The sequence below is a fragment of the Phascolarctos cinereus genome, unplaced genomic scaffold (assembly GCF_003287225.1).
Source record: "Phascolarctos cinereus isolate Bilbo 61053 unplaced genomic scaffold, phaCin_HiC Scaffold_5;HRSCAF=322, whole genome shotgun sequence".
Lineage (NCBI taxonomy): Eukaryota > Metazoa > Chordata > Mammalia > Diprotodontia > Phascolarctidae > Phascolarctos > Phascolarctos cinereus.
The window spans coordinates 66,443,016-66,458,447 of NW_027555958.1; the positions used below are offsets into that span (position 1 = coordinate 66,443,016).

Sequence of the window (15,432 nt, forward strand, 5' to 3'; positions counted from 1 at the left end):
GTCTAGTCTATGTGACAGGCCCATCTTTCTTTTCCAGTTACACATTTGTCTGATGACATCCTTGAAGCTGCCTCCCTCATGGCCTCTATGAGCCTTTCCCTTGCCTTTTGGGTGACCTTCAATTTTCCTTCTCTCAGCTTTGTTATTTCATGACTTGCAGTCATACAGCATCAGTAAAAGAATATTGTTAACAAGATGGGCCTTTGTTTCAAGGAGAACGTTGAGATAATTAAAAGCACCAGAAGATTTCCCACAGACAGTCTGGCTTTTTCTCCTTCTCTTGTTCTACTCTGGGCATAGCTGAATATCCCTGCTCTTCAAGCACTGTGTTCATACATGGTATCTGCACTGATGTATCAGCTTGATTTGTTGAACTGCATATCGTATTCTGGACCATAGGCATTCTTCAACCTGTTTTTCTTTTATTTTAGGCTATTGTTATTTTATTTTATGTTTCTGTAGTCATTATGTAGATTTTTGTTTGTTTGTGTTCTTCTTACCTTCCTTTGAATTGGCCAACTGTGAGACTTTACACCTAAGCTTACATTCTAAACTAGGCTTGGCTGTTGGCTGCCATAACCCTCTACATAGTGGCAAGTTCAAATGTATTTTGACTAGGGTAGCTTCTGGGTTCTTTTGGTCTCTTTCTTATGGCAATTGATTTAAGCTGATTAAACTTCCTTTAGAAATGGTGACCACATGTGACAATGTCTCTTCTGCCTAAACCTTCTTTTTTGGTCAAATTTATTTAAATATGTTAGCTGCAGATGCCTCCATTGACTATTCTTATTTTATTCTTTCTTCTTTTTTTTTAATTCTTTCTTTTTCTTGGCTATTGAATCTGATCCCTTAACAACTTAGTGTTAGTAGCAGTAATTATGCTCAGCTGCTATAGTCTTCAAGAAGCTGTATGTCCTGGTGAAAGTATTTGAACCAGGGTCACCTCCACTTCTAAATAATGAAGAAATATTTGAACAAAGGCAACTAATATTGTGATGACTCCTCACTTCAGTACCTAATCTTTTTCTGTCCACTGAAATGAGTTAATTAAATTGGGGGAGATGTTTATCATGTCTATACCTTCTAACCCATTTATAGAGATGACCCTTTAAGTCATCCTAAATAAATGCCTTTGAGTACTTTAATTTCTTATTTTTGAATACAATTTCCTAACATGCTTTTTTTACTTTTTCCTTATGCTCAGTTCTACATTGAAATTTGATTTATTTTGGAGTATTTTATCCAGATTTTCACAAACTTTCCCTACCTCATCATTTACAACAAGGCACTCATAAACTCCAATTCTTCACATGGTAGTTTTGGTAAATGCTGCTCCCAACCATAATGCCCAAATGTCCCACGAAATGATGTATCTTATTCTTTGAAAAAGTGATTCTTTTAACTCTTTGTTGTATGTGCCTCTCTAAGAAGTATCTGGAAGCCATGCTTCAATTTAACAGCTATGTTTATTTTCTTCCTGCTTTCATTCATGCTGACTATATCAAGATCAATGCGATCTAGTCCCTTCATCAATGTAGCCACCAGTTGGACCTCTCATTTATAGCACTAAAACTGAGTTAGTATTTATTAGCATCTTATAAACTGTAACTCTTAGCACCCTCTTCCTCCTTTTATGTCTTTCTGTCATCCTCATTTCAGAAACAGAAAGGGGCTCCTTGGGACTGATGGCCATTTTGCATTTTTCTTAGTTTTCCATAGACAAATAATTTATTGCCAAATGGCTGGCAATGAACCTTTTCTGCTTAGCTAGGTGGGTACTAGGAAAATAGACATTTTAACTCTCCATAGTAAAAGTCTTTTCAGCATGATAGTAGATGTGAAAGGTTGTGCTTTACTAACATAGCTTTTAAGAATCCAGAGTCACTTCTATACTATGATAACATATTTGAATAGGAGTTTTATTGAAACAGTGTTTATTTTTCAGGAAAAAAAAATTTGAATATACTAATTTCAGTGTTTGGTAACACCTTGAATAGTTGGATGATGCATAACTTAAATGCTAATAGGAAGATTATGAATATGGGTTTATAACATATCTATAATAATTTCATTACTCAGAATTAATAAGGGTTATATAAACAATTAATAAATTTTCTTAGACTATCTCTCTTAATTATCTAAATTCTCAGTCTCCCTAAAGCTTATTTATGAGTGGTTTATGTTAAATTACAAAGAATATAGTATTAATAGCACTAATTTTTTTTTTTATTATTTGTCCCAAGGTTTTAGTTCCTTAGTGTTTATTTGGACAATTCATTTTTGTAAGGATCATGCTCTAAAATATCAGACAACTATGCCAGATGATGCATGATTATTTTTTGCCTCTTTTGATTATAATATTGAACTACCCATTGCATTTAAAATCTGAATTTTCTTATGTCAGATTATCAGAGCCAGTAATCTTTTCTCTCTTTTTTTTCCAGCTACCCCAGTTGATGTACTAAAAGCATTAGACTTTCATAATTCACCAGAGGGAATATCAAAAACAGCAGGGTTCTGCACAAACAGGAGGAATTCAAAAGGTTCAGACACTGCTTATAAAGTTACAAAACAAGCACAGATCAGTGCCCCCACAAAACAGCTATTTCCAGGTGAGTTTATAATGGTCTGTATTGTACTTCATAATCTACAAAGTTTTCTTGTACTCTAATGCTATCTTTTGATATTTTAAATAATTCATGAAGTTTGATATTTCAAATTCACAAATTACTTATAGTGAGAACACAAATGAATAGCCAAACTATCCAATAATTTGGGAATAAAAGATCCCATTTGATGAAAATCCATATAATATGTCCATTTGAAGACTTTTAGCTTATGTAAATCTACTTCCAGACAGCAAAATGTGAGCCATCTTCTTACAGTTAAAAACTCCATTGTTCTTCAATTGTCAGGTGTTTGTTTACCATTTTCCCTCTAACCATTCCATAAATACCTTTAGAATAGGAGCTATATCTATGCATCTCTGTGCCCCCACAGTACAATCGGATAGGCTGAGAAAATTAACTTGTGTATCTTGAGATCCCTTCATGGAGTCTCTGTGAAAATAAGCCAAATTCTTCAAAAGTTATTGTGGAATAGGCAGATGAATAAACATTAAAAACCAAGTAGTTGAGTTCAAGGGGGTCATTTCATTCAGTTACTAGTTAATATTTCTATCAACAATCTGTAAATTCATTTTTGAAAGATGCTTCTTATTGTAAACATTTTAATGTTTCCTGTCTAAGATACTGGAATGGTATATTTTATACAAGTATTTTTGTGGCTATAGTTGCCACAGTGTAAATACATCTCAATAAATTATTCACAGATTTTTGTTTCTTCAGAAGCTAGCCAAAATGTTAGTAGATATGCTCATTTTAAAACTTTCACCTGCCATTTTGGTTTAAGACCAAACCATAGATAAAACTCTAGGTTTTTAGCACATAGTCATACATATGATTGACTGCTTAGACTCTCAGCCCAGAATTTGGAATAATTTTTAAAATGTCAGTATTCTCAGAGGGAGAGTTTAAGACTGAAATCTCATTTGATTTATGCCACAAAATATAGCTCATATGTGTATCTTGATAACCTTTAGCATTATGACAAATTTAGTCAAATTGAGTAAGTTTCTTTAAAGTGATTCTGCAATAGGCAGAAAACACAAATTGCCCAATGATTGTATGGCAATGTAGAGCTCACTTTGTTTCAATTAATTTTAGTAAATGGTATATACGATTTTACAAAATTTCTCATTCATAAAGGTAATCTCATTTTTAAAAATAATTCCAAGTTAATTTTGCACACAAAGAATATGATCATTAGTGATTACTTGAAACAGCTCAAATCAAATTTGTCCTCTGAGATTTGGGTTTCTAAATAATAGACCACTTCCAAACTTAATGAAGATTTGTTCCTTTTTTTTTTCTTTTGAGGGGAAATTTATTTGTTAGAGAGATGTTTTAAGGTATGCAATATGTTCAACGGGAGATTTTATGATAATGTCCTCTTCAGTACCAAATGTTGATCACTCTGTAAAATGGTTGGGAATTCTGAAATTAGGTATACACTGTGTGGGCCAGTTGATTGACAGTTCCAAGTATTTTCAAATACCTGTCATTGTCTGTTTGCTTCATGGCACTCTCTACTCTTCCATTACATTTTAGATAGGCTAGGTAAAAATGATGTACAGATGCACACACAAATATGTATTTAATATTGAGATGAAAAAATCATTTTGTTTAGAAAATAATGTTACCAAAAATAATGATATTTATTCTGGAGACTTGAAGAACTAAATTATGTTAATGTCTATCTGATTAATATTTTATTTTAATGTGGTATGGATTTCTCTGATTTTTTAAAAGAGACAATATTTGAAAAAGGAAATTTATCTTATATTCCAGTACTTTACTGGAGAAGGTCTGTACATGGCATAGTGGATAGAATATCAGACTTGGAGTTAGGAAGATCTGAGTTTAAATTCTAACCTCAGAGCTTACCTAGCTGTGTGACCATGGGTTAATATTTTATAACTTTGGGCCTCAGTTTCCTTATCTATAAAATGTGGGAGTTAAACTTGATGCCTCTTCTAGGTCCTTACAGCTCTAAATCTATGGTCCTGTGATTGAGCTGGAGTCCAGAACAGACAGAGACTGTCTAGCATTCTATATCTGGACATTCTGTTATTGGGATTTGGCATCTTAAAGAGACTGCTGATGGTGGTGAAACACCATCATCAAATTCTACGTGTGCATTTCAGACTTGATTACTTTGTTTTCCAACCGTGAAGATATAGGAAATTAAGAATGCAAAATTAAAAACTGCACAGCTGAGAATAAGGGACCTATAGAATCACTTGGATATTTGTATACGCTCTGTATTGTTACATAATTATTTTTACACAATTGATGGATCAAGTTCAATTCTTTATCTTCTATTCTGCTATTGTTTTTTAAATTTATTCTGAAAATAATCTTAGATCCAAAAGATTAATAAAACTAAACACGTTTTTAGTTGAACATGTTGATCTTCCTATGGCATCAAAACTATCTTAAAATATACATTTAAGTTCAACAAAAGGATACTAAAAGCCAAAAAAAGTCTATCTGTATCTATATATGCACACATATGCAAAACACTTATACATACATACATATATATCGAAACAATAATTAGGTTTTTTTCATTAATCTATATTCTGGCTTCCTTTATCCACAGTAATTAAAAGAGATGTTTTAATTAGGGTTTATTGATGATAGGAAGCTGTAAAAGTTTGTAGATTTGTGGGTAGAACGATATAATTGGGTAAGTCAGAGCATCAGAAGCCACAAGTGAAAATGACAAGGCTTATCTCTTCCCTTCTGAAGTAGGTTCTTTTTATCTTTCAGTATGACAATTTGGTCTAATAAACCACTGTATTGTATATGAATCCCTCAGCAGGGAAGAGCTGAAGTAATTGATGGTTGGCCTTTCCTTGCCCTCATAGGTGGCAAAAGTTCATTTTAACAATGGTCTTCAGGAGACATACTTCCCTCCTGTGTTGTCTAGTTTACCTTTGTGAAATTAGTGGCAGGAATTTTATGTAGATGAGGGAGGGAAGATCATGAAATAGTAGCCTAGTGGGAAAGATATTTTGGGAAAGGTGGAGCCTTGTGGTACCTCTTAAAACATGTCATGTTAGTGGCCCTCAATTGTGTCATCATGAAGGGCTGGCCCCAGTGTGAAATATAACAAATTAGCATTAGAATAAAAACAAACCTGCTATGCCATAACTTTTAAAAAGTTGCAAAGGGCAAATATTCTTTCAAAGAGAGATCTATAAAAGCAATAAGTTTCCGACTTCCTTCTTTTATGCAGAAACAGGTTCTGTGATAATTCAGCCTCTTTTTTAATGAGTAGAATAAGTAGAAGAGCTCACAGTGACAATGGGAACTGCTCATTTGAGTCCTAAATGTCAGAGTAAATACTGTCATTATGATGTTTTTCTAGCATTTAAATTATGGGACTGTCCTTGGCAGTCCCAATCTGGATGCTTTAATTTTAATGTCTGAAAACTTTCTGTAGCACAGATGGAAGGGAGGCGATCATTTATCCTTCCACCTTAACAACAATTTCACACGTTATCCTCCACTGTAAGAGTCAGGAAAATCCTGTCAGTAAGACAAGTCTGTGAAAATCAATTCAACTCTTCTTTTTTGTATCTGGTAGACAAAACATCATTCTCTGGATTGAATTCTCATTCTTCAACTTTTTGTGTAGATATTGCTACAGTGAGTTCTCTGAGCAGTTCCAACAGCTGTGAATAAGTATAAGCAACATCTTACAAATGTGAAACCTAACATGGGAACTCTTTGGATTAGAGATTAGAATCTCTGCCCTTGGGCCTTCCTTTTGCAGATAATAGCAGTTTACCTTTTAAATATCATATTTTATGGAGCATCATTATAGTTAAGTGATAGGGCCTGGGTCTGTGTTTTCACTGACAAAGTGAACTCTGATAAGGAAACTTCCTCTATTCATTCTGCAGTTTATAGTCTTACAGAAATAGATAAGACATCGAAATGTTAATTTACTTGCAAAGTATCACAATGTCAGTATATGTCAGGGGCAGGCCTTGAACTCTAATCTTACTGGCTCCAATGCTAGCTTTCAATTCACCAGGCCTTTTTGCCCCCTTAAGGCTATCTTGGTTTCTGTTAAGAGCTTAGTGTCTATTAAGGGAAATGATAATCCTAGGGCACTTTGCCCTGGTGAAAGCAGAGTATTATGTTCCATTCTGTATTGTACATTCAATTTAGACAAACTGGAATATTTCTAAAGGAGGGTGACTGGGATGGTGAGGAGACTATGTACCATGCCCTATGAGATTCTATTGAAGAAACTGAATATTCAGCATGCAGAAGAAAATATTTGAGTTGTGTGCAAGTGGGGAGATATTTTGAGGTAGAAGAGAGATTAGATTTGTCTAGTTTATACCTGGCAGGCAGAACTAGGAATAAGGAGTGAAATGTTCAAAGAGGCAGGTTTTTGACCTCACGGAAGGAAAAACTCCCTAAGAATTAGACCTATCCAAAAAATAGAATGAGGTTCTTTTGGAACCAGTGGGTTCTTTGCTATACATCTTTAGGTCTTGTTGCTTATCCTTCATCCTCGAAGAAAGCCAATGACATCGGGAAAATGGTGTCTTGACTTGCATGTGGATTAGATTTAAGGGAGGCAGAGCTGTACAAAATTGTCAGCCTTGCTCTCTCCTCCAGTCATCAGAGTCCAGCGGTACAACAAAAGTCAAGATGGCCCAGTGGTGGCCCAGGATGCGGTGGGTGAGCTTGGCCTTTCTAAATTAAGGCCTTTCCCAGGTCTCAGTTTATCCGCATCAAGAGGCCGTGGGACTACTTGTTTGAGACACTAGAAAAGTGATTCCTATTCATTTATGGTTTGAACTAGATGACTTCTGAGGTTCCTTGCAACTCTAGTAATGCTGCAAAATGGATTTGTTACTTTGAGATATGCACCTATCAAATGCATCTTTTCTTCATTCTTTTCTTTCTGCTCCTGCTCTGGTGGCTACATTCTTCCATCCCACCTCTCACGTACTATCTTTTACCCATAAAGGAACTTTCGCTTTCCCCAGGACTCAGTTTCTCACAAGGCTGACTTTTTATCCTGAGTACCTTAGTCCTCTGAAAACATAGGCCAAAATCAACAAACTGTAATTTCTCTAAGTTTGGCATATTCATTTGTAGCACAACTATAATAACTATGTCTCCTCCATCCCATGCTGTAATAATGTAATTAATGTTTATATTATCACCAGGTGAAAGGCATGCTGAATAGAGGAGGGAATATTATTTTTATCCCTGGCACTATACTATTTTATTTTCATCATTATTTATTTAGTCTGAATGTTCCCCCTTCTAAATGGTCTTTGTTTCCTTTTTTTGTTTGTTTGCTGCATGTCCCCCACCTAAAATGATTTTTATCAATCATTTCTGTGACTTTTATAAAGTTTAGTCGACCTGTTTGTGTTTTATCAATAGGATACTAGTACTAGTGAAGAAAAATACCTAATTGTAATTGAAAATTTATATTAACCACCTTTTTTTACACATGTAAAATACTTATTCTGCAATACTTATTGTGGATTTAAAATGATTGTTTAATGCACACATTTTCTAAGGAGAAAAATCTATTGTAAATCAATAATGTAACTTTATTTTTAAAAATATCGTATTTAAATAATTTAAAGATAAAATTTAAATATTTTAAATATCAATTTAAAAAATCATGTTCCATTCCTACATGTAGGATACACCATTTGGGATCTAGGACTTATATTATTAACTATGGAAAAAATAAAGTCGTCTGGATCCCAACAACATTATCACTCATTCTCTGTGACTTTTAGTAGATTTTCTGGTTTGTGTTTTCATAGTGTATTAGAAGATTGAATGCACATTGCCCAGGCAATTTGAATTAGTGCCTCCTGCTTCAAGCACTTTTAACATATTTTTCAAATTCACTTTTCAGGCAAGGCAGGTGCTCAGATCTTTTAAAATCATTCCTATCTTCATCCCTTTCAATCCCTCCCTGCTGTTTGCCTTTTTAGTGTTATCTTTCCACTAACCCCCATTCTACCATTTGCCCTTCCATTTTCATTTCATTGGGAGAGTTAAAAGTATAGACTAAATGGCTACATATACATATCTGGAAAAGTGTCAAGTAGTTTATTTTTTGCAGATATTCATATATGTGTATGTGTGTGTACACACATGCACACATGCTTGCGCGTGCACGTATTTCTACATAATCTCCTTGTGATAGGCAGCTAAGTGGTTCAGTTGATAGAGCTCTGAGCTCAGCTGGAATTAAATACATCTGAGCTCAAATTTGGCCTCAAAGACTTACTAGCTGTGTGACCCTGGGCAAGTCACTTAGCCCTCTGTCTGGTTCAGGTTCCTTGACTGTAAAATGAGAAAATTATAGCACTTACCTTGCAGGGTTGCTGTGAGGATCAGATGAAACAATATTTGTAAGGCACTTAACACAGTGTGTAGCATGTAGTATTGTTATATAAATGCTTCTTCCTTTCCCATTTCTGATGTATAAAAAGATGTGAAACTATGTGGTACTTTGCATTTATTAACATATTTATAAGCATATAAACCCAAGAAAATCATTAATTCCATATTTTGAAAGATGCCAGTGTTGATTATTCTGAGATTTAAGGTGGAGAATGTATTATAAGCACAAAGCAATCATCATTATTGTCTAGTTCAGTATCTTTTTTTTTAAAATCTACATTGCTAAGGGCAGCTAGATGGTGCAGTAGATAGAACACTGGCCCTGGAGTCAGGAGGACCTGAGTTCAAATCTGGCCTCAGACACATAACACTCACTAGCTGTGTGACCCTGGACAAGTCACTTAACCCCATTGCCTAGCCAAAAAAAAAAAAAGAAAAGAAAAACAAACAAAAAACCCTACATTGTTCCATGTAGCCACATTTTCATGTGCTATAAAATAATGGAGAACAAAGACAACTAAAAAAAAACCTTCCAATTAAATTTGCAACCATTTTCTTCGGCTTAATAATTAGTTATAAAGTTGCTGCTCCTAGGTGTGTCCAGACTTTCTTTTGGGCAGAGGGAGACAGATGGTCATTAAGAACTGAATTACAACTCTATTATAAAGCCTAAAACTCCTATTATTAGTAATAATATTGTTTGAATTGACTTTTAGACTGTCTCCCAACTATCAAGTTTAATATTTTTTAACAGTGTCTGGCACATAATAAATGTTGTGTCAAATCTAACTGTCTGTCTATCTATCTTTTATACGTGTGTCTGGCTACAGATTCTCAAACATGACTTTATATTTTTCCCGATTGCATTTTATTTTTACTTTTGCACTTCAAAAAAAATCTGTCATAATCTTTTTGAGTTTGATTCAGAAAGGCCAAGTAGTTGTCCGTTCCATTGTGGTGCCATCTACAAGTGTTACGAGTTTTCCTTTTATGTCATCCTTCAAGTTGATAAAAAATACCAAGTCGGCCAATTACAAAATACAGGCTTCTACTCCCTAGACCACTAAAGACTTCTTTCCAAGTTGACACTGATATCACACACTGGCCATGGTTATTAGGGTTAAGGGTGGGGCATGGGTCTGTGACTTCATTGATTTTAGTGATTCTTTGGAAAGAAAACTACCTCTGCAAATGGTGGTTTTCGCCTTCTCTTAAACTTATACTTTTAGAATGTTATCTAAGTTGTCAAACACATGGCCTGCAATATTCCTGAATGCAGCCCAAACCAGATTAAATTTTAATTGGGAAATATTTAACAAAATAAATAAAATTGCAACACAACATGCATAATGTTTATATGTGATTTTCTCAGTCAGTATGTGGTCCCCATCCTTATATATGGTTCAATGACCCCTAGATTCGATTTGATTTTGACATCATTGGCCTACAGAACTAAGGGATCAAGTGCGTTGCCTAGGACCATAGCCATTGTTTGTCAGAAATAGGACTTGAAGGCAAGTTTTTCTGTTCCAAGGTTAGCTGTCTAGCCATTTTATCACACTGACTCTCCAGGTTGTTCAACCAGAAACAATTCCACATCCAATTACCAATCTTAATTTTTCCCCCCCATTTCATCAGCAAAGTTCAATAATTCTATTTGTCAAATCCCTTTTCTAAAATCAATGCTCCGTATAAATGGTTCCCCCTTGTTCAGCAAGTCTATTAACATCATCAAAAAAAAAAAGAAATGAAATTATTTTTTCAAGGCTTGGTTTTAGTTATATTATTCTTTACTAGTAACCATTGTTCATTATCTATAACTCTCTGAATTACATTTCCTTCTTTTATAGTTGAAAGAATATTTATTTATATCTGAGCTTCTGGCATTAGTCTCACAACTGAAAGTGATCTTTGGGACTATTTAATCCAATCAAATACATCCTTGTTTAGGGATTAAATCTATAACATAACTGAAAAGTGGCATCCACTGTTTTTTCATGAGCATTCACTCACTATTTTTCACCAGTGATAAAGAGCTAACTGCCTTCCTCAAACAGCCCATCTCACTTTTTAATAGCTCTCTCTTGGGAAGTTTTTCTTATATCAAACTGATATCTTTTTTTAAAAAAAATACTAATGTATTTATTTTTAGTTTTAAACATTCACTTCCACAATTTTTTGAGTTCCACATTTCCTTCCCATCTCCCCCCTCATCCCAGACCAAGACAGCATGCATTCTGAATATCCCTTCCCCTAATCTGCCCTCCCTTCTATCACCCCCCTTCTCTTATCGCCTTCCTCTTCTATTTTCCTGTAGGGCAGGATAGATTTCTATACCCCATTGCCTTTATATCTTATTTCCCAGTTGCATGTGAAAACAATTTTTAACATTTGTTTTTAAAACTTTAGATTCCAAATTTTCCACCTTCCTCCCTTCCCACCCACCCTCATTGAGAAGGCAAGCAGCTTGATACATGTGTAGTCATGCAAAACACTTCCATAGTAGTTATGTTGTGAAAAACTAACTATATTTCCTTTCATCTTATCCCACCTTCTCTTTATTCTGTTCTCTGTTTTGACCCTGTCCCTCCTCAGAAATGTTTGCTTCTGATTACCCTCTCCCCCAATCTGCCCTTCCTTTCATCATTCCCCTGCTCTCTTATCCCCTCCCCCCCCATTATCCTGTAGGGTAAGATAGATTCCATACCCAATTGAGTGTGTATGTTATTCTCTCTTTAAGATAGATCTGATGAGAATAAGATTCACTCATTCACTCTCACCTTCCCCTAGTTCCCCTCCATTGTAAAAGCTTTTTCTTCTCTGTTTTATGTAGGATAATTTAACCCATTCTACCTCTCCCTTTCTCCTCCTAGTATAATTCTCTCTCACCCCTTAATTTTACTTTTTTAGATATCACCCTTTCATCTTCAACTCACTCTGTACCATCTATCTATCTATCTATATCTATCTATCTATCTATCTATCTATCTATCTATCTATCTATCTATCTATCTATCTCTCTATCTATCTACCTAGATTTTCCCCTCCAACTACTCTAATACTGACAAAGGTCTCATGAAATGCCACCTTTTCATGTAGGATTATAAAGAGTTCAACTTTAATAAGTCCCTTATGATTTCTCTTTCCTGTTTACCTTTTCATGCTTTTCTTGAGTCTTGTATTTGAAAGTCAAATTTTCTATTCAGCTCTGGTCTTTTCATTAAAGTCCTCTATTTTGCTGAATGTCCATTTTTTCCCCTGAAAAATTAGACTCAGTTTTGCTGGGTAGGTGATTCTTGGTGGTAATCCTATTTCCTTTGACCTCCAGAATATTATATTCCAATCCTTGTGGTACTTTAATGTAGAAGCTGCTAAATCTTGTGTTATCCTGATTGTGTTTCCACAATACTTGAGTTGTTTCTTTCTGGCTGCTTGCAATATTTCCTCCTTGACCTGGGAACTCTGGAATTTGGCTACAATATTCCTAGGAGTTTTCCTTTGGGGATCTCTTTCATGAGGTGATTGGTGGATTCTGTTCTATGAGTGACCACAAGTAGTCTTTTCTGTTTTGGAACTATGAGGAGGATTCTCTCTTCACCGCCACTACAAGTTTCACCACGCCAGTGCTCCTCCTCCCCATGGGATTGCCACCCAGAACTGTGACCCAGATCCAAGCCTGTGCAAAGCAAGAGATTCCTGCCTCAGCACCAGCAAAGAGATCTCTGCAATCCCCCTCTGATCAGCCATTTGATTCCCCCTCAGTCTGTGGGCTGAGAGTTCTGGAAGCAGCTGACACCCCGGGACTGTGCCAGGACTAGGGCTGGACCAATCTTCTCTCTCACCACAGTCACAGACCTTTCCTACTGACCTTCTAAGTTGTCTTTGGTGTTTGTGGGTTGGGAAGTCTGGAAACCACCATAGCTGCCTGTGATTCAGTCTCCTGAGGTATGCTCCAGGTTTGCTTAAGCCTGATCTTTGCCTGCATGCTCACACTGAACTATGCTCCTTTCCCAGCCCAGTGCAATAGACCTTTCCAATCAACCATCCAGGTTGTCTTGGGCTGGAAATTTGTTTCACTCTGTCTTCTTGTGGGTTCTGCTACTCTAGAATTTGTTTGGAGCCATTTTTTTTTTACAGATATTTGGAGAGGTTTGGGGGAAAGCTTAAGCAAGTCATTGCTTTTACTCTGCCATCTTGGCTCTGCTCTGATATCTTTTTCTTAGCACCTTCCACCACTATCTTTAGTTTTACCCTCTGGAATTCAGAGAGGACAAATTCAATGTCTTTTCCATTTGACAGACCTTCTAGAACTTGAAGACAGGTATCATTGCTTCTTTAAGCTGTAGCTCCTCTAGTCTAAATATTCTTAATTCCTTTAATTGATCCTCAAATAGCATAACATTGAGGAATAACCTCCAACATTATCTGCCCTCCTCTTATCAAAGCCTTAGCTTATCAATATTTTTCCTAAAATGTGGCACACTAAATTAATATAATCCTTGAAATGTGATCCATTAGGGAAGAAAACAATGAGAGTATCACCCCCTTAATTCTGGACAATATGCTGTTTCGTGTTACCAAAGAATGTCTGCCTTATCACATTGTTGATTACTCCTAAGCTTGCAGCAGATTAAATCCCAGATATTTTCCAGAAAAAAACCCTAACCATATCAGTCTTGATTTTCTACCATTTTATACTCATGAAGCTGCTTTTTAAACCTATGTTGGACTTCATATTTGTCTGTTAAAATTAATCTTAAGAGCCCAATATCCTGATATATTGATATATTTTTGTCATCAGATATGTTAACCCTGTTTTTTTTCTCATTTATTCTCTGCAAATTTGACAAAAATGAAATCTATTCCTTTATCTAAGTGTAGAACCTCCTTAAGGTTGCTTTTTCAGCTCCTGCTAGCATTGACATGCCAAGTCCAAAAGGGGTGACTAATACCTACCCTCCAAGTTTGAGAGGTAACCCTAAAAGAGTTGATTTCCTAGTTCTGTTGCTTATAAGCTCCCTCCAGTTTGCTCCTCATTGCTTATGAGTCAGAAGACTCAATTAGGTTTTAGAATGATATTGAGAAGGTAGAGTAAGAGTAATTACCAAAAAAATACCCCCCTAATCCCAATAGGGGACATAATCTCTCCTTGCACACAAAACATTTCTAAAGAAATTTGGTTCAAACTTAAAGTATAATGGTAGTGAGAAAACACATAGAGGCCAAAGGGTAAACTCACAGTTCCTGACTAAGAAAGTTCTTTTCTTGAGTTCATGGCCATCATTTCTCACTTCTGCAAGACATTATTCTCCTTGAGGCTGCCTATTACCTCCAACAGCTATCTTTCTGTTTATATGTTTGTCTTAAGTGTGTCCATGTTGAATGTATTTCCATTTACTGGTCCAATCTCTCAGATAACAAGGTCAATGGTGGGGGGTAGTATAACATTACCTTTGTGCTTACTCCCCTCACTTACATTGCCTTCTGTTACAGGTACAAATCTCTGCTTCCACCATTTAGCTCCAGGTTGAGTACTCCAGGTTCTATTTAATATCCTCAGGGCTTACCTTTTTTTTTTTTTAAAGAACAAGTTGTTGGTCATTTTTCATTCCAATCCAACTCTTTTTTTTTTTTTAGTTTTTAGGCAATTGGGGTTAAGTGACTTGCCCAGGGTCATACAGCTAGTAAGTGTCAAGTGTTTGGTCTGAGGCCGGATTTGAACTCAGGTCCTCCTGACTTCAGGGCCGGTGCTCTATCTACTGCACCACCTAGCTGCCCCCTCCAATCCAACTCTTCATGAATCTATTTGATATTTTCTTGGCAAAGATACTGGAATGGCTTTCCATTTCCTTTTGCAGCTCATTTTACAGATGAGGAGCTGAGGCAAAGGGGGTTAGGTGACTTTTCTGGTGTCACACAGCTAGTAAATGTCTGAGGCCAGATTTGAACTTGGAAAGATGAGTTTTTCTAACTGTTGAGATGGCACTCTATTGTGCCCTCTAACTGCCCTTTAGAACAAGTTAATGTTCCATTTTTGACGCAGTTAAAGAATTTATGCCTCATAAAGAGATCACAAGATGTAGAACACCTTGCTTAGATGTTTAAAAACTTAATTCTTTATGACCATTTTTAAACTTAATACATCATAATTAAATTAATTGTGGTGGGTACAAAACTTATCCTTAGAAAATCATGGCCAAATATTTGAAAAATATCTAGTCAAAGACAGATTCCTAGGGGATTCTTGAGACCTTTGTTCATGTTGACATTGAGTAATTCATGACTACTCTTTAGGTCTAGACTTTCAATCAGTCTACTGAGCTGTACCAGCATCAAGCAACATCTCTCCATCTTGTCCATGAGTACAGTTTGAGATATATTTTCTTTCATTCTAAAATGAGTTAAA

The 15,432-nt window shown here is 35.7% G+C and overlaps 1 protein-coding gene across 1 annotated transcript in view; it reads left to right on the forward strand.

Annotated features, from left to right (window-relative positions):
• Nucleotides 1-15,432, forward strand: part of COL11A1 (collagen type XI alpha 1 chain) — a 284,803-nt gene that overhangs the window by 24,167 nt on the left and 245,204 nt on the right. Inside the window, 1 exon segment of the mRNA XM_021000146.1 lies at nt 2,445-2,612. Coding sequence (XP_020855805.1) covers nt 2,445-2,612 — 168 coding nt within the window.